General features: G+C 43.9%; 1 protein-coding gene across 3 annotated transcripts in view; it reads left to right on the forward strand.

Annotated features, from left to right (window-relative positions):
• The first annotated feature begins 212 nt into the window (after window positions 1-212).
• LOC115200398 (dual specificity testis-specific protein kinase 1) overlaps window positions 213-21,030 on the forward strand; it is a 50,029-nt gene continuing 29,211 nt past the window's right edge. For 2 of the 3 annotated variants that reach the window (XM_029763438.1, XM_029763439.1), the window contains exons 1-2: window positions 213-595; window positions 1,149-1,264. In XM_029763438.1, coding sequence (XP_029619298.1) covers window positions 1,234-1,264 — 31 coding nt within the window. In that variant the 5' untranslated portion in view covers window positions 213-595; window positions 1,149-1,233. The remainder of the gene's footprint in view (window positions 596-1,148; window positions 1,265-21,030) is intronic. The other variant, XM_029763440.1, reaches the window with a different exon arrangement.

Here is a 21,030-nt window from a genome sequence, read left to right on the forward strand (position 1 = left end):
TACATGATTCCATATGTGTTATTACATAGTTGTGATGCCTTCACTATTATTCTACAATGTAGAAATAAGTAAAAATAAAGAAAAACCCTGGAATGAGTAAGTGTGTCCAAACTTTTGACTGTGCAATTTACATCTTGTGCCTTATTCTCCTTATTGTACCTGCTGAATAAATACATGGGAAAAAATTACTCCATTTATTTTCTATTGCGTGATTACAAAGTAGCCAACAGCACAGCTGATCGGTGGCTATAATGTAGCTTCAAGCTTACAGAGTGGGTGGAGACTGAGTTGAGCGATATCAACCGACGTAATTACAGTTGGTTCCAAAGGCAACCCATCAAACATGAATTTCATCAAGACTGTTTCACCCCCGCTCCGCCGTGCAACCGCTTTCACACCCTGAGTGGCGAGTGCGTTGGTTGGAGACTGAAGAGCCGCACAGCATACGGAAACAGTGCATAGCGCACCGAATTCGGATCCCAGTGTATCCTACGTAGCTAACGCAGTTCAAATATATCACTGTGTAGAATATAATCAATACATTTCTGGGGGAACAGTTCTCTTTATAAACGAATTGGACTGTTGTTATAACGATGTAAGTACCATTTATACCGATCAAGTATGTGTTAAATATGTGTTCAAAGTTGGAGGTTTGTTCAAGGATGGAGTTATAGCCTAAAGTTTCTCTTAATATTTTTCTAATAACAAGAGATCATTGATTGAAGAAGTGAAGATTAGGCTACATACCAACAATGTATTGAATAGTATATCTGACAGGGGTAATGGCTGGCTCTTATTCCAAAGACTCATCAAGACTCATTTGTTAGTATTTGTCATAGCCTACCCTACTTTTCTTATGTAATCCTGTTTTCATTTGTAATATTTTAATAGATATTTACAGAAATTACAGGCAGGGTCAATGTTTCTATTGGGTGCATGGAAAATGTGAACGCAACAGCTGGCCTACTGAATATTTGTCTATGCCTGCCTCTAACGATGCCTGCATGAAAGCAAAGCCTAATGTTTGTCACAGTATAGTAACAGTCCTGGCTCTGTGTGTGTGTGTGTGTGTGTGTGTTTGTGTGTGTATGTGTGTGTGTGTGTGTGTGTGTGTTTGCTCATTGTTGCATGCATGTGGTTCTCCCTAGCTTCTGGATAAAGACTATAACTACTGCCAAGCTGGCTTGGGTATTGCACTGACTGGCGGCCAGTGCATTTCCACCCATCCTCAAGATGCATATGAATAGCTTATTAAATCAATGGAGTAAGTACTGTAACAATTGTTTCTTACCCCTCTTAATATTGCATTGAACATGCAATGAAAATATACCCCAAAAGCATTATATGACATCTCTATCATATCATTACGTCTTTGATGTTCCCATGACAACTATGTGTCATATAGAAATATTTCACGGTTTTACAGAAGTAGTGCATTGAATTTTTATCCTAAGCCCTATTTTTACTCTTAGTCATATGCCTTTGATTCCGAGTGACTCCATCCATTACACTGAATTGTTTTATATCTTTCCTTTTTCGAATATTTTTTGCTGCTTGCCAGTGATTGTGATTATAGCGTGTGTGCATGGAGCACTGTGCAATGAGTTGGATGTTGTTGATGATCAGCAGCTTTTGTAGATGTAATAACATTCTGTGTCATATAGATGTGTGTGTGTGTTTCTGTTTCCAAACCTGCACCATTCAGATGTGTCCCAAATGGCACCCTATTCTGCTATTCCCATTTACAGTTTGGCAGGTTGCCTGTTAAGAGTGTTGGGCCAGTAACCAAAAGGTCGCTCATTCAAATCCCTGAGTCGACTAAGTGAAAAATCTATCAGTGCCGTTGAGCAAGGCACTTATCTCTAAACGCTCCTGTAAGTCGCTCTGGATATGAGGATACACAGGTGAAATAAAAAACATGTAAAAGTACTTTTAACCAGAACCATAGTCAAAAGTACTGCACTCTAGGGAATAGGGTGCCATTTGGGGCGTAGACTGAGTCTCTGATACAGTGTGACTAAGTGTGTATAACTGTCTTGTCCTAATATAGAAACTCCTCAGTATTGTGCGCTCCTATCCTAACCGTGTTCAGAGGTGTTGAGTCAGAGAAGTGTCCTACTATATATCTATCTATCTATCTATCTATCTATCTATCTATCTATCTATCTATCTATCTATCTATCTATCTATCTATCTATCTATCTATCTATCTATCTATCTATCTATCTATCTATCTATCTATCTATCTATCTATCTATCTATCTATCTATCTATCTATCTATCTATCTATCCATCCATCCATCCATCCATCCATCCATCCATCCATCCATCCATCCATCCATCCATCCATCCATCCATCCATCCATCCATCCATCCATCTATCTATCTATCTATCTATCTATCTATCTATCTATCTATCTATCTATCTATCTATCTATCTATCTATCTATCTATCTATATCTAGCTAGCTAGCTAGCTAGCTAGCTATCCTCTGTGGTTTGAAGATCAGAGACTCATTTCTCTGAACAGGCTCCAGGTGAATACATTTGATGAGAGTGATGTACTGGCATGATAGAGACTTGAGCATCTAAAATAACCTTTGCTTTAAGGAATACCAGGGCCATACTAGAGTAGGAGTGCTGATCTAGGGTCAGGTCGCCTTGTCCAGTCATTATAATCGAAAAGGCTAAATGTATCCTTGATTAGAACACTCCTACCCTGAGACGCTTTCTGAGTATGGGCCTTGAAGACATGCTGGGAATTGTAGTTTTCTGTTAAAGTGGTTGCTTATGGTTGTTAAGTGGATGATAACAGAAGCCATAGAGAATGTGCAGGACAGTGGAGGCTCCTCAGAGGAGGAAGGGGAGGACCCTCCTCCTCTGCGAATTTCATAAAAATAGAAATAGTGAAACATTACAAAAGTTATCATTTTTAGATAAAACTATACAAAAATATATTAACGCCACCAAATAATTGATTAAACACACTGTTTTGCAATGAAGGTCTACAGTAGCCTCAGTAGCACTCTGTAGGGTAGCACTATGGTGTAGCCAGAGGGCAACTAGCTTCTGTCCTCCTCTGGGTGCATTGACTACAATACAACACCCAGGAGGCTCATAGTTCTCTCCCCCTTCCTTGGACTTAAACAGTAAATATGACAACTTCCGGGGAGGATGTCCTCCAACCTATCAGAGCTCTTGCAGCATGAACTGACATGTTGTCCACCCAATCAAAGGATCAGAAAATAAATCTAGTACTGAAAGCATAAGCTACAGCTAGCTAGCACTGCAGTGCATAAAATGTTGTGAGTAGTTGACTCAAACAGAGAGAGACAGTTTTTAACAAATTAATTTCTTACAAAATTAAGGAGAAGCAAGAGAGAAAGTGAGAGAGAAAGAGAGAGCTAGCTATATTTCATAGTCTCTTTTTTTTCACGTTCACTTACTTAGCTAGCATCAAATGCAGCTCCCTAGTTTAGCCTACTCAAACACCTGGCTCAAAATGGAAGGGATGCTATGTTAGCTAGCTGGCTATGGCTATCCAACACTGGAACTTTTCCAAGTCAAGGTAAGCTTTTGATTTTATTAATTTATTGCCACCGGGCCCCGCCAGTCTAACTGCTAAACTGCTTGCTGCTGACTGTACGTGTACACTGTACTGCATGATTGTAGGGGGTTTACTAACACGTTAGTTCTAGTAGCTATGTTGACTATGATGTCACTATAATGTAGGCTGTGTGTAGCAGTTAGCGGTCATGATATAAAGGTTTGGGTCGGAAAGTTTTTTTTTGCCTGGTCACAGACAGCTGATGTGTTGTGCACTGAAGTCCACACGTGAAGGGAAAAGGTGAGAGGAGGAGAGCACGTAGATACACTACATGGCCAAAAGTTGCTGGACACCTGCTCATCAAAAATCTCATTCCAAAATCATGTGGATTCTTATAGAGTTGATCCCACCTTTGCTGCTATAACAGCCTCCACTCTTCTGGGAAGGCTTCCCACAAGATGGTGGAACATTGCTGCAGGGACTTGCTTCCATTCAGCCACAAGAGCATTAGTGAGGTCGGGCACTGATGTTGGGCAATAGGCCTGGCTCGCAGTCTGCGTTCCAATTTATTCCAAAGGTGTTCGATGGGGTTGAGGTCAGAGCTCAGTGCAGGCCAGTCAAGTTCTTACACACCGATCTCAACAAACCATTTCTGTATGGACCTCGAACCATGAAAAACAGCCTCAGACCATTATTCCTCCTCCACCAAACTTTACAGTTGGCACTATGCATTCCGGAAGGTGGCGTTCTCCTGGCATAAGCCAAACCCAGATTCGTCCGTCGGACTTCAAGATGGTGAAGCGTGATTCATCACTCCAGAGAACGCATTTAGTACTGCTTCAGAGTCCAATGGCGGCGAGCTTTACACCCCTCCAGCCGACGCTTGACATTACATATGGTGATCTTAGGCTTTTGTGCTGATGCTCAGCTATGGAAACCCATTTCATGAAACTCTGTTGCTTCCAGAGGCAGTTTGGAACTTGATAGTGAGTGTTTTTTACACACTACGCGCTTCAGCACTCGGCAGTCCCATTCTGTGAGTTTGGGTGGCCTACCACTTTGCCATTGTTGCTCCTAGACATTTCCACTTCACAATAACTGTCACATGAGTTGACGCTGGAGAGACGAAGCAGGTACGGGGAGTCAAACATTTAATGAGGAACGGACATGGAACGAGACAGGAACAGCGTCAGCATACAAAAAAACAAAGTACAAAAAAACAATCAATGCATCAGCAGGGAACAGAGCAGGGAAACTGACAAATATAGGGGATGTAATAAACAGATGATAAGTGAGTCCAGGTGAGTCCAATATCGCAGAAGCGCGTGACAAGGGAAGGCAGGTGTGCGTAATTGATGGCATGAGTGTGTGATGCAGGGCATCCTGGCACCCTCAAGCGCCAGGGGAGGGATGAGCGGGAGCAGACGTGACAATAACAGCACTTACAGTTGACCGAGGCAGCTCTAGCAGGGCAGAAATTTGACGAACTGACTTGTTGGAAAGGTGGCATCCTATGACGGTGCCACGTTGAAAGACACTGAGCTCCTCATTAAGGCCATTCTACTGCCAATGTTTGTCTATGGAGATTGCATGTCAGTGAGCTCTATTTTATACACTTGTCAGCAACGGCTGTGTCCACATACTTTTGTATATATACTGTAGATGCGAGAAGAGTTGTATATACAACTAGCTGTTTGTATGTGGCTGCTATGAAAGTGGACAGTGTTTGCGTGTGATCAGGGGTTTATTCATTGAGCTGATTCTGTTGAAAAAAAATCTTTAAAATTAAACGGAAGCAAACCGAACAAAACGGTAATAAACATACCTGAAATTGTCCAATAGAAACTCTTGTTTGCAACTGTTGGACTAATGATTACACCCTAGATCAGCTAGATGCAGGCAAGAGTGTGCAAAGCTGTTACTGTCTGTTACCTTGATTACTCTAAATTCACTCGACCTGTGCACATACGTTGTAAACTTTCATTAGCAAGCTAGGTTGTAGCAACCTCATGATGGGTACAGGGAACATTTTATTATCATATACATAGTAGCCTAAAACTGTCTTTGTTACATTGAGCTGGGTGAATGGAATGTGAATGACAGCCATCCAATATGCTGCAATAGAAATAAGGCCATATTCAGGAGAGGGGAGTCAGGAGAGGGAAGCCAGGAGAGGGGAGTCAGGAGAGGGAAGTCAGGAGAGGGGAGTCAGGAGAGGGAAGTCAGGAGAGGGGACTCAGGAGAGGGGAGTCAGGAGAGGAAAGTCAGGAGAGGGGACTCAGGAGAGGGGACTCAGGAGAGGGGAGTCAGGAGAGGGAAGTCAGGAGAGGGGAGTCAGGAGAGGGAAGTCAGGAGAGGAGAGTCAGGAGAGGGGAGTCAGGAGAGGGAAGTCAGGAGAGGGGAGTCAGGAGAGGAGAGTCAGGAGAGGGGAGTCAGGAGAGGGGAGTCAGGAGAGGGGAGTCAGGAGAGGAGAGTCAGGAGAGGGGAGTCAGGAGAGGGGAGTCAGGAGAGGGGAGTCAGGAGAGGGGAGTCAGGAGAGGGGAGTCAGGAGAGGGGACTCAGGAGAGGGAAGTCAGGAGAGGGGACTCAGGAGAGGGGAGTCAGGAGAGGGGAGTCAGGAGAGGGGACTCAGGAGAGGGGACTCAGGAGAGGGGACTCAGGAGAGGGGAGTCAGGAGAGGGGACTCAGGAGAGGGGAGTCAGGAGAGGGGACTCAGGAGAGGGGAGTCAGGAGAGGGGACTCAGGAGAGGGGACTCAGGAGAGGGGAGTCAGGAGAGGGGACTCTGGAAAGGGGAGTCAGGAGAGGGGACTCAGGAGAGGGGACTCAGGAGAGGGGAGTCAGGAGAGGGAAGTCAGGAGAGGGGAGTCAGGAGAGGAGAGTCAGGAGAGGGGAGTCAGGAGAGGGAAGTCAGGAGAGGGAAGTCAGGAGAGGGGAGTCAGGAGAGGGGACTCAGGAGAGGGGACTCTGGAGAGGAGGGAGAGGCTGGCATGAAGGGACCTTTGAATCCCACTTCTTTCTCTGGGTTTGTTGTTGTTTATGATGATGTAATCAGAGGGGTTGAGTCCTTCTGCCTGTCCTCAGAATCAGGATTCCAAAAGTACTGTGAAAATAGAGTGACTTACAACATGTATATGTTGGTGGTTGCATCCAAACGGTACCCTATTCATTATATAGTGCACTACTTTCTAGCAGAGTCATGTGGTCACTGGTCAAAAGTTGTGTACTGTAAAAGGAATAGAATGCTACTTTCGATGCAGGCGTTCTGTCCGGTTGACTTCATAGCCTTAACCTCTTAGCTCACACAGATGTCACTGTGTGCTGTATGTTATAGTGATGCATGCATGGGGATAACTTCAGGTTTCTGTAAAGGCTTGCACACATCGCACCAAATGTGGATCAGCGAGCTGTGTTTTAGGGACCTCCCGCTGTAGACGTTTGACTGGCAACATTTTTCATGGGATTCCACATGGTAAATCGATGTGCACTCGGTTCGCAAATTACGTTCAGAGGTGTTAAGTACTCTCGGCCAGCAAACACTGTTGGTGTGTCTGAGCACTAAGTCTGTTGGCTCTGTCCCAAATGGTTCCATATTCCAATTTATAGTGCACTACTTTTGACCTGAGCTCATTATAGTTCACTATAAAGGTGATGTTTGGGATGATATATGTTATTAACTGATTTATGGTGCATTTTCAAGAATGTATGGGGTGTTGTAGTTAAACACCCAAAACTATTTTAGATTTGACACTGACACTCCACTCTTCCCTCATCTGACCGATGACTTGCAAATAGGATTGGAAAGGGAGGGTATATTACTGGAAACTTTCGAATTTCACCAGTAAACTACCAGAATTTTGGTATCTTTCAAGGATTTTATGTAGTCTACCAGTCATCTAGTGGCCCTTTTGGGTAGTTAACCCCACTATGTTTAACAGCAAAGAAAACCCCCTAAATTATATTTTTTCAACTTGAAATTTGATAACTTTTCCTAGAGTGACCCCAACATTAGAAAAAGTGAAACATCGCCTTTGTTCATATTTCAATGAAAGCTGTACACCACCAGGGTACAAAGATTGTCTTAGAGTCATTTTTGATCCAGCAGTTATAAAATCGTTCACACACCACACACACACACACACACACACACACACACACACACACACACACACACACACACACACACACACACACACACACACACACACACACACACACACACACACACACACACAATGAGAAATTGAGATTGTGTGTGTTACTGATTGAACTGAAGGGGAAGATCACCATGGTTGGCAGAATTAGAAAGAACAAGCCTGAGCTCCCCCCTGCACTCCTCGCAACAAGGGGGAGAGAGGCCTTCTCATCAAAGTTTGCCTTTATGCTCACCACCACTCTAGTTTCTTACCTCCCAAAGAGCAACAAGAATGTGATCCTCCAGAGCACACTGCACAAAATGACTGAGATCAGTGATCGTGAGGACAGAAAGCCAGCCATCATCCTGGACTACAACCACAACAAAGGACGCGTGGACAACCTGGACAAGGTGATTGGAACTTACAGCTGCAGGAGGATGACTGCCTGCTGGCCCCTGGTCATCTTCCATAACATCATTGATGTGTCCTCATACAATGCCTTTGTGATATGGAACAAGATCAACCCTACCTGGATGCCTGATAAGAGGAACAAGAGGAGGGTCTTCCTGGAGCAGCTGGGAAAGGCATTTGTAACCCCACACATTCAAAGAAGGGAGCACCTCCCCCGCACAGCAGCCTATGCAGTGCTTGTGAAAGCTGTTCAGGGGGCTGAATCTTGTCCTGATCCATCTGAGGCTGCAACTGGGGCAGCCAAGAGGAGGAGGTGCCGATTCTGCCCCCAAATAAGGACTGTAAAACAAATACTATGTGCTGCACATGTGAGAAATACATCTGCCAAGTCCATGCACACACACTTGCATACTGTCCTACATGTGCTAATTAGTGTTGATTGATTTATGTTCTTCACATTTTTGTATCTATTATCTTGTGTTATTCTTATTTATTGTTGTTGTTTATACACCTTGTGGGTGGGGGCAATGGTTAAAAAAATGGGAGAAGACTAGTGTTTTGTAGTTGAATTCCTCATTGTACAGTATATAAGAACATATCACTATGTTGCCAAAAAAGTTCAAGACTGTTATTGTTTCCCTTTAATAAAACACATTCAAAACTTTCTGCACATTTCTGCTACTTTCTTAGGCTATACAAGTGCTATCTCTTGCAAAAAAATTATGTTTACACCTATGCAATACCTTTAGCAATAATAATAATAATAATAATAAAGAATTATGACAGGTGTGTTGTAATAAAAACGAGTGGTGTCCATTGATTAAATGCAGTCTTTCTGCATTGTGAAGAGGGAAAAACCAGATATTCACAAAGTTTGTGATGAATGTGTTATTAAGGGAATTTTCAATTCCAATAATGCATTTAATCTTTAACCAATTCACCGAGGTTTGTAAGACCCTGGGTTCACTAATAATTGGGCAAAGTCTCAGATTTTATAAAAAAGGTTCACAGATCTTTATTCATGAGAGCTCTAAAGTCAGAAATGAGGACCCAGTCCTTTTATAACACACACACACATTCCTATCTTTAGACCACTCCCTGCTCAAACAACCAGTACTTTTCCACTAACCACAAAGAACCATAAAAGTTGTCACATTCTTCAAGGCTTTCACCTCCCCTCCCCGTTGGGACCCTCTTGGTTTGAAACCCTCTAATGATTTTCTATTATCTACTCTACAACTTCACTCTGCTTACATCCCTACTAAAGAATATAACATCATAGTATTACAATTCTAACAGATCTACCCACCTCCTTGTTTTATCTTCTCATGATTCTCAAACATTTCACACTATCATATAATTTCAGAGTGGAGCACTTTAGCCATTATATTAACACATACAAATTATTCTATCCGAATGGCAGGTTGTTACTTTGCTTTATTTTAGGGGTTTAGTGAATTATTGTGAATTCTTTACCCGTAGGACAAGGGGAGAATACAGAATGTTAAGACTACACAAGGGTTAAGATTAACACAGGTGTCTGTAATTTCTCTTGCCATCTCTCTGCCCTTTTCACATGTAAAATATATAAAATAATTAAATAATGATTTAAAAATAAAATGACAAATCTGTAAAGCATTATCCTAAATATGGACCATAAACTTAGTAAACAACGTTGGTGTTTACGTGTGGCTCAGTTAGTAGAGCATGCCACTTGCAACGCCAGGGTTATGAGTTCAATTTCCTCAAGGGACCAGTGTGATGTATTCACTCACTACTGTAAGTTGATCTGGATAACATTGTCTGCTAAAATGTAACATGAGGGTTTTTAGCATGAAATATCCTTATATATTTTTACACACTATTATTTATTTTACTCTGTCAATATGTATTTGTTCTCAATGTTTTGCCGGCAAACTGGTGCAGTTGTGAAAAAAGTCAACAGTTGGATGAGTTGCAGAGGTAATTGAAAATAATGGCACTATTGATTAAATGTTTATTTCATCAATTAGCCTGTTATCTACTAGAAACTCATGGACAATATGGACACATAGATAAAAAAAAAAGAATGCTATATATGAATAAAAAAATGCAGGTATAAATTACCAAAGTTATGATTGATTGCCATAGATTTTCTGTTAGTTACCAAAATTACTAAAGATTCCGTTAACTTTGGTTAATTACCGGTAGCTTTGCAACCCTACTTGCAAACTATGGTGTTCCTTCCTATAGTATTAGTGACGTCTGTCCAAGACTGTTCAAGAAACACACTGTTCTTTAATGTTTATAATCTGTCCTCCCTCACTAAATGTCAATTCCACATTTTAATGGAATAATGTCCCTACTTACATAATCAAATACTTCCCAGGTTTTAATGGAGGTCGCAATGCTTTTATTTCATGTTTGTTTTATTGAGTGCTGATGATAGTAGTCTTTGAGTCTGGTGTTTGCAATGGCCTATTCTTACCGTGGTTGGCTACCCTGAACATGCCGAAACAATCCTTAGTTCCAGTTGGTTGTTTGACCAATGCACGGGAGGAGTTCCATGGGATCTACAGGAGAAGGATGTGTCTGAAATGGCACCCTATTCCCTATATAGTGCACTGCTTTTGACCAGAGCCCTAAAACGTAGTGCACTATATAGTACATAGGGTGCCATTTTGGACAAACACAAGTTAGAGAGGGACAGAGTTACATTGTGTGCTTTTGACATTCTGTGTAACCTTACATAAACTCCATCCAGCCAACAAATGCATATGTGAGGATGCTGTTCATCGACTACAGCTCGGCCTTCAATACCATAGTGCCCTATAAGCTCATTATAAAGCTCACAGCCCTGGGTCTGAACTCCTCCCTATGCAACTGGATCCTGGACTTCCTGACTGGCCGCCCCCAGGTGGTGAAGGTAGGCAACCTTATCTCCTCTACACTGATCCTCAACACGGAGGCCCCACAAGGGTGTGTCCTCAGTCCCCTCCTGTATTCCCTGTATACCCACGACTGCGTGGCCTCAGACAGTTCCAACTCCATCATCAAGTTTGCTGACGACATGACAGTAGTAGGTCTGATCAACAACAACGACGAGACAGCCTACAGGAAGGAGGTAGGCACTCTGACGGCATGGTGCCAGATAAACAACCCCTCCCTCGACGTTTGCGAAACAAAGAAGCTGATTGAGGACTTCAGGAGGAACCAGGCTGGACACGCCCCCATCCTCATCAACGGGGCCGCCATGGAGATGGTCAATAACTTCAAAATCCTCGGCGTACACATCTCAGTGAAGCTGAAATGGTCTAACCACACGGACAACGTAGTGAAGAAGGCACGACGGTGACTCTTCAACCCCAAATTCGGCCTGTCCTCGAGGGCCCTCACAGTGTTCTACAGGAGCAGCATCGAGAGTATGTTGTTGGGCTATAACAGCCTGATATGGCAACTCCACCGCCGCAGACCGCAAGGCTCTTCAGAGGGTGTACATGCAGCCAAATGCACCATGGGGTGCACACTGCCCTACAGGACACCTACAACACCAGGTGTCGCAGGAAGCCAAGAAGATCCTCAGGGACCCCAGACACCAAACCATGGCCTGTCCTCCCCGCTTCAATCACTCAGACATGGCAGTACAGAAGCATCATGGCAAAAACTGAAAGACTGGCCAATAGTTTCTACCCTCAGACCATCAGGCTGCTGAATAGCCACCACTAGTCAGCTACTTGCTCCCCCCTCCAACTGCTACTTCTCCTATGGACATCCCCCCCCCCCCCCCACAAATCCTCAACTCTCACTTACCTTACCTGCCAGCCTATGGACATTCTTTAGCCTGCTGCCCCCCCCCCCCCCTTCTACCTACTCCCCCTTTAAATTTCATTTGGGATTTTAGCGCTGAACTTCCACGATATAGCTTGAATAGAGCCTTAAGAGTGCCTTTTTGGTTCAGGAAAGGTGGTCATACAATGGATCATTTAACTATTTGATTTAGAGCTTTAGGACCCCATTAAGTATAAAAAAATATAGAAAACAATTATTGGTAACACTTTACTTCACACCCAGTGTCATAACACGTTATGACACGCTCATAACCATGTCACAATATGTCATAACAGCTGACATAACACTGTCATGGCCCATATATTTATGTGACATATATTGAGTTATTTTATGGCTGGTTATGACTCCTACATAAGAGTGTCAAAACCCACATTTATTCAAATTATTTTTTTTCCCTGACAAGAAGTTTCCTTTCGTTTAAAGTTAGTTTCTTAAATCCTTTGTTGCTGTTGTAATTCATTCTTTAGAATCATGCTTCTTTCATCATATTTTAAATAACTTGTAGAAAATATACTTTATGACACTGTCAAGAAGCATTATCACCATCACAATCATACAAGCCAGATAGGCCTATCACGTACATGCCCTTAAATCAGTCAAAAAGAGGGTGTCTTGTCCTGCTCCTGAAATCTGCTCCTGCATTCATCCCAGTAATCAGCAACAGAGGGGTATGTGCAATTACAATAATACTTTATGGTCAATTTAAAATATGTATATATATACATATATATATATATATATATATATATAACATAAACATACTGTTGACACGTAGGGTATGGTGTAATGGAATGTTTTGCCTTGTGTGGTTTTGTGGGTTTTTATACTCTTGTGTAGGTGTCATAACCAGCCATAAAAACACGCAATATATGTCACAATAGGTGTAAATATATGTGTCATGACAGTGATAACAGGTTATGACAAGTAAATCAGCTGTTATGAAATATTATGACTTGGTTATGAACGTGTTATAACCTGTTATGATGCTGGGTGTCACATAAAGTTAAAATTATTTGATAAAATATAAAATGTGTCCTTTACCATAGAAAACACATTGCATTCATAAATGGTAACAAAGACAGTAAAAAAAAATCATAAGGAATAAGGATTTTAGTGTCTATCTAGCAGATATAAGAAAGCTCCTGAAATATATATATGTATTTTTACACTTATTTTACCCCTTCTTTTTGTTTGCACAAAACTACCTCCATACGTGCATTCATTTGTATGGGTTACCTTCAGACGAGTTGTAGAGCAAAACAGTGAACACCATCTTGTTTGTGATAATCTCATCTTTCCATAGAGTGGTCATACTAGTTAGTAGGCTAAGAAGTTTTTGCTTTGGATGTTTTCATCAGAAGACTGATTTCTCATGGTCTGGAAAACACCGCTGTAGGTCGGTCACCTTACACCGCAGATGTGGAAGGCCGACATAGGCGGATGTGGTGATTAAGAAGCATCTCATGCAAAAAAATCTCTAATTTAAAATGATTTTGATGGCAATTTTTGTATCATGTTGGGTAAATAAGGGGTTAAATATGTGTAAAAATATACACTGCTCAAAAAAATAAAGGGTACACTTAAACAACACAATGTAACTCCAAGTCAATCACACTTCTGTGAAATCAAACTGTCCACTTAGGAAGCAACACTGATTGACAATACATTTCACATGCTGTTGTGCAAATGGAATAGACAACAGGTGGAAATTATAGGCAATTAGCAAGACACCCCCAATAAAGGAGGGGTTCTGCAGGTGGGGACCACAGACCACTTCTCAGTTCCTATGCTTCCTGGCTGATGTTTGGTCACTTTTGAATGCTGGCAGTGCTTTCACTCTAGTGGTAGCATGAGACGGAGTCTACAACCCACACAAGTGGCTCAGGTAGTGCAGCTCATCCAGGATGGCACATCAATGCGAGCTATGGCAAGAAGGTTTACTGTGTCTGTCAGCGTAGTGTCCAGAGCATGGAGGCGCTACCAGGAGACAGGCCAGCACATCAGGAGACGTGGAGGAGGCCGTAGGAGGGCAACAACCCAGCAGCAGGACCGCTACCTCCGCCTTTGTGCAAGGAGGAGCAGGAGGAGCACTGCCAGAGCCCTGCAAAATGACCTCCAGCAGGCCACAAATGTGCATGTGTCTGCTCAAACGGTCAGAAACAGACTCCATGAGGGTGGTATGAGGGCCCGACGTCCACAGGTGGGGGTTGTGCTTACAGCCCAACACCGTGCAGGACGTTTGGCATTTGCCAGAGAACACCAAGATTGGCAAATTCGCCACTGGCGCCCTGTGCTCTTCACAGATGAAAGCAGGTTCACACTGAGCACGTGACAGACGTGACAGAGTCTGGAGACGCCGTGGAGAACGTTCTGCTGCCTGCAACATCCTCCAGCATGACCGGTTTGGCGGTGGGTCAGTCATGGTGTGGAGTGGCATTTCTTTGGGGGGCCGCACAGCCCTCCATGTGCTCGCCAGAGGTAGCCTGACTGCCATTAGGTACCGAGATGAGATCCTCAGACCCCTTGTGAGACCATATGCTGGTGCGGTTGGCCCTGGGTTCCTCCTAATGCAAGACAATGCTAGACCTCATGTGGCTGGAGTGTGTCAGCAGTTCCTGCAAGAGGAAGGCATTGATGCTATGGACTGGCCTGCCCGTTCCCCAGACCTGAATCCAATTGAGCACATCTGGGACATCATGTCTCGCTCCCTCCACCAACGCCACGTTGCACCACAGACTGTCCAGGACTTGGCGGATGCTTTAGTCCAGGTCTGGGAGGAGATCCCTCAGGAGACCATCCGCAACCTCATCAGGAGCATGCCCAGGCGTTGTAGGGAGGTCATACAGGCACGTGGAGGCCACACACACTACTGAGCCTCATTTTGACTTGTTTTAAGGACATTACATCAAAGTTGGATCAGCCTGTAGTGTGGTTTTCCACTTTAATTTTGAGTGTGACTCCAAATCCAGACCTCCATGGGTTGATAAATTGGATTTCCATTGATTTTTTTGTGTGGTTTTGTTGTCAGCACATTCAACTATGTAAAGCAAAAAGTATTTAATAAGATTATTTCTTTCATTCAGATCTAGGATGTGTTGTTTAAGTGTTCCCTTTATTTTTTTGAGCAGTATATATATATATTTTGTGAGCTTTTTTATGCCTCCTAGATACTGTATAGGACAGATACTTCAAAACCTTTTTCAAAACCTTATTTTTGATTTATGAATGTGTTATTCAATGTGTCCCTCCCTCCAACAGTTTAATTGAAATATAATTTTTTTGACAGAGGAAATTTATGTCAATGAATGTTCAATAGGCCTATGTCAGTTTGTGACAACTGCTGATGTACTCTATGTGCTTTCTAAAATACATTTTATTGACTGATTGAGTTAGTTAGGTTTCAGTTGCTGGTCACTCGTGTTGAAGCACTGGTATTTGCCTCAGGCTGCTGGTACTCAGATCTAGTCCAATAGTGGGTTAATGGGAGAACCTATTTCTAGACGTCCCACACACATTACGCACAACAACAAAAAGATGATGGCATTTTCTGAATAACACAATATGTGTAAGCTACAGAGGAACTGGAACCAACAAGCTCTCACAGTCTCACTGCAAAATTAGACATTTTTCCAAGTTTCTCCCTGACTGTAACACTGATGCTAACTGCTGCATATTTTACCTCTTTGCTATGCCATCTATTTTGAACCTTTAAATGTTATTATGCAATTACCTTCCTTATTCCTGGCAGAAACTCAGTTCCTTGAGTGTATTCTTTCCTTCTTTCCTTCAGTTCCTTCCTTTCTATCTCTTTCTCTAGAAAACATTTCAGCTGTTCAGGCATAATTGAGTTATGCCTTGATTTGGACTCTCAGGTCAGGCTGAGCAATGGCACATACAGTTGAAGTCAGAAGTTTACATACACTTAGGTTGGAGTCTACTGCTGCTGCTACTCTCTGGTCATCATATATACATAGTCACTTTAACCATATCTACATGTACATACTACCTCAATCAGCCTGACTAACCGGTGTTTGTTTGTAGCCTCGCTACTGTATATAGCCTGTTTTTGTACTGTTGTTTTATTTCTTTACTTACCTATTGTTCACCTAATACCTGTTTTGCACTATTGGTTAGAGCCTGTAAGTAAGCATTTCACTGTAAGGTCTACACCTGTTGTATTCGGCGCATGTGACAAATAAAATTTGATTTGAGTCATTAAAACTTGTTTTTCAACCACTCCACAAATTTCTTGATAACAAACTATAGTTTTGGCAAGTCGGTTTGGACATCTACTTTGCGCATGACACAAGTAATTTTTCCAACAATTGCTTACATCATTTCACTTATAATTTACTGTATCACAATTCCAGTGGGTCAGAAGTTTACATACACTAAGTTTACTGTGCCTTTAAACAGCTTGGGAAATTCCAGAAAATGATGTCATGGCTTTAGAAGCTTCTGATAGGCTAATTGACATCATTTGAGTCAATTGGAGGTGTACCTGTGGATGTATTTCAAGGCCTACCTTCAAACTCAGTGCCTCTTTGCTTGACATCATGGGACAATCAAAAGAAATCAGACCTCAGAAAAAAATGGTAGACCTCCACAAGTCTGGTTAATCCTTGGGAGCAATTTCCAAACGCCTGAAGGTACCACGTTCATGTGTACAAACAATAGTACGCAAGTATAAACACCATGGGACCACACAGCCGTCATACTGCTCAAGAAGGAGACGTGTTCTGTCTCCTAGAGATGAACGTGCTTTGGTGTAAAAAGTGCAAAACAATCCCAGAACAACAGCAAAGGACCTTGTGAAGATGCTGGAGGAAACAGATACAAAAGTATCTATATCCACAGTAAAACGAGTCCTATATTGTAACGGCTTTCTTCGGAAGGAGTGGACCAAAGCGCAGCATGGTACGTGTTCATGATTTTTATTAACTATGAAACACTCAAACAAAATTCAAAACGAAAAGCCAAACAGTTCCATCAGGTAACAAATACAAAACAGAAAACAACTACCCACAAACACAGGTGGGAAAAATGCTGCCTAAGTATGATTCCCAATCAGAGACAACAATAGACAGCTGCCTCTGATTAGAAACCATACTCGGCCAAAACAAAGAAATAGATAACATAGAATGCCCACCCCACATCACACCCTGACCTAACCAAACAGAGAAAAACGGATCTCTCAGGTCAGGGCGTGACAGTATCCCCCCCAAAGGTGCGGACTCCTGGCCGCAGAACTGAACCTATAGGAGAGGGTCCGGGTGGGCATCTACCCATGGTGGCAGCTCCGGTTTGGGGTGCAGCCCCCGCTCTGCCCGCTGATCCCTCCTCTTTTGTATCACCGGACTGTGGATCGTCGTCAGAGGAACCGGACCGTGAATCATCGCCGGAGGCTCTGAACTAGGAACCCCTGCTGGAGATTCCGGACTGCCGACTGCCGCTGGAGACTCTGGACTGCAGACCGCCGCTGAAGACTCCGGACTGCGGACCGTTGCTGAAGACTCCGGACTGCGGACCGTCGCTGAAGACTCCGGACTGCGGACCGTCGCTGAAGACTCCGGACTGCGGACTGTCGCTGAAGACTCCGGACTGCGGACCGTCGCTGAAGACTCCGGACTGCGGACCGTCGCTGGAGGCTCCGGACTGAAGACCGTCGCTGGAGGCTCCGGACTGCAGACCGCCGCTGAAGACTCCGGACTGCGGACCGTTGCTGAAGACTCCGGACTGCGGACCGTCGCTGAAGACTCCGGACTGCAGACCGTCGCTGGAGGCTCCGGACTGGAGACCGTCGCTGGAGGCTCCGGACTGGAGACCATCGCTGGAGGTTCCGGACTGGGAACCGTCGCTGGAGGCTCCGTACAGGGGACCGTCGCTGCAGGCTCCGTGCCATGGATCATCCCTACAGGCTTCTTGCCATGGATTGTCACTGGAGGCTCCGGACCATGGATTATCACTGGAGGCTTCGTGCCATGGATCATCACTGGAGGCTTCGGACCATGGATCATCACTGGAGGCTTCTTACGTGGAGCCGGAACATGTCTCACCAGACTGGGGAGACACACTGGAGGTCTGGAGCATAGGCCTGGCACAACCCGTCCTGGCTGGATGCTTACTTTAGCCCGGCAAGTGCGGGGCGCTGGCACAGGACGAACTGGGCTGTGAAGGCGCACTGGCGACACAGTGCGTAGAGCTGGCGCAGGATATACTGGGCTGTGGAGGCGCACTGGAGGTCTGGAGTGTATGGCTGGTACAACCCTTCCTGGCTGGATGCTCAGTTTAGCCCGGCAAGTGCGGGGCGCTGGCACAGGACGAACTGGGCTGTGAAGGCGTACTGGTGACACAGTGCGTAGAGCTGCCGCAGGATATCCTGGACCGAGGAGGCGTACTGGGGACCAGGAGCGCTGAGCCGGCACAATCCGTCCTGGCTGAATGCCCACTCTAGCACGGCAAATGCGGGCGCAGGCACAGATCACACCGGGCTATGAATGTGCACTGGCGATATAGTGCGCATCACAGCATAACTCGGTGCCTGACTGATCACATGCTCCCTACAGTAAGCACAGGGAGTTGGCTCAGGTCTGAACCCTGACTTAGCCAATCTCCCCATGTGCCCCCCCAACATTTTTTGGGGGGCTGCCTCTCGTGCTTGCCTCGTGGTTTGTATAATGCCTCGTAATATCGCCGCTCTGCTCTTGCTGCCTCCAACTCCTCCTTCAGACGGCGATACTCCCCGGGCCTTGTCCAGGGTCCTGCTCCATCCAGGATTTCCTCCCAGGTCCAGTCCTCCCGACCACGCTGCTTGGTCCGTTGGTGGTGGGTAGTTCTGTAACGCTTTCTTGGGAAGGAGTGTACCAAAGCGCAGCGTGGTATGTGTTCATGATTTTTATTAACTATGAAACACTCAAACAAAATAACAAAACAAAAAGCCAAACAGTTCCGTCACATAACGAATACAACACAGAAAACAACTACCCACAAACACAGGTGGGAAAAAGGCTGCCTAAGTATGATTCCCAATCAGAGACAACGATAGACAGCTGCCTCTGATTGGAAACAATACTCGACCAAAACAAAGAAATAGATAGCATAGAATGCCCACCCCACATCACACCCTGACCTAACCAAACAGAGAAAAATTGATCTCTCAGGTCAGGGCGTGACATATATCGACATAACCTGAAAGGCCGCTCAGCAAGGAAGAAGCAACTGCTCCAAATCCGTCATAAAAAAGCCAGACTACGGTTTGTAACTGCACATCGGGACAAAGATGTACTTTTTGGAGAAATGTCCTCTGGCCTGATGAAACAAAAGTAGAACTGTTTGGCCATAATGGCCATCGTTATGTTTGGAGGAAAAAGGGGGAGGCTTGCAAGCCGAAGAACAGCATCCCAACCGTGAAGCACAAGGGTGGCAGCATCATGTTGTGGGTGTGCTTTGCTGCAGGAGGGACTGGTGCACTTCACAAAATAGATGGCATCATGAGGATGGAAAATGATGTGGATATATTGAAGCAACATCTCAAGACATCAGTCAGGACCTCTTCGCTATAGGGGGCAGTATTTTCACGGCCGGATGAAAAACGTACCCAAATTAAACAGCCTACTACTCGGGCCCAAAGTCAAATATTTGCATACTATTAGTATGCATTTGGGTAGAAAACACTCTGAAGTTTCTGAAACTGTTTGAATGATGTCTGTGAGTATAACAGAACTCACATGGCAGGCAAAAACCTGAGAAATATCCAACCAGGAAGTGGGAAGTCTGAGACTTGTAGTCTTTCAGACCATTTTCTATTGAATCTTCAGTGCCTGTGGGGTCAACTTGCACTTCCTAAGGCTTCCACTAGATGTCAACAATCTTTACAAAGTTGTTTGAGTTTGATTGTAAACAGCGTTTGACATGTTTCTACAAACGGTAATGGAACTTTTGAGTTTTTTTTGTCTATTGATTTGCGCCCCCGTCTCGTGTCTTTGGAATAGTGTTCTGGACACTACTGGAGGTATTTGGACATAAATTATGGACTTTATCAAACAAATGAACATTTCTTGTGGAAGTGGGAGTCCTTCCGAGTGCATTCCGCCGAAGATCAGCAAAGGTAAGAAAATATTTATAACAGTATTTTAGAGTTTTGACGACGCCGTGGCTTGACGGCTAACTGTATAGCTTGCATTGATGGCGGAGCTCTGTACTCAGAATATTGAACAATGTGCTTTCTCCGTAAAGTTATTTTGAAATCTGACACAGCGGTTGCATTAAGAGGTAGTATATCTATAATTCTTTAAATAATTTATATATATTTTGTCAACGTTTATGATGAGTATTTCTGTAAATGAATCTGCACATTCACCGGAAGTTTCGGAGGCAAATCATTTTCTGAACATCATGCGCCAATGTAAAATGCTGTTTTTGGATATAAATATGAACTTGATCGAACAAAACATACATGTATTGTGTAACATGATGTCCTAGGAGTGTCATCTGATGAAGATCGTCAAAGGTTAGTGCTTCATTTTAGCTGGATTTGGGGTTTTTGCTAGGAAAATTGCTGTGTGGCTTTTCTTGTTTAGGTGGTGTCCTAACATAATCTAATGTTTTGCTTTCGCTGTAAAGCCTTTTTGAAATCGGACAACGTGGTTGGATTCAGGAGAAGTGTATCTTTAAAATGGTGCAAAATAGTCATATGTTTGAGAAATTGAAATTATTAGATTTTTGATGTTTTCAATTTCGCGCCCTGCTGTTCCATTGGCTGTTGGCTAGGGGTCCCCCCGTTCCGCAAGCGGAACGCCTAGATGCAAGATTAAAGCTTGGTCGCAACTGGGTCTTCCAAGTGGACAATGACCCCAAGCATACTTCCAAAGTTGTACATACAGTTGAAGTTAAAACTGTACATACTGTACATTTTAAATAAACAATTCAAGTGGCTTCGGCATATTCCACCTGTGCGAGGTGACCTAGAGTTGAGACTCAGCACATTCAGCACCACAGATATGTGTGGTCTGGCCGGGTGCCGTATGTTTCAGACCTATTGATCAGCTGTAGAGCCACACAACAGGATCTCTCCATGCTCTTCCTGTGTTGGTCACAGAACTGCAGACATAA

Source organism: Salmo trutta, chromosome 9, assembly GCF_901001165.1.
Source record: "Salmo trutta chromosome 9, fSalTru1.1, whole genome shotgun sequence".
Classification (NCBI taxonomy): domain Eukaryota; kingdom Metazoa; phylum Chordata; class Actinopteri; order Salmoniformes; family Salmonidae; genus Salmo; species Salmo trutta.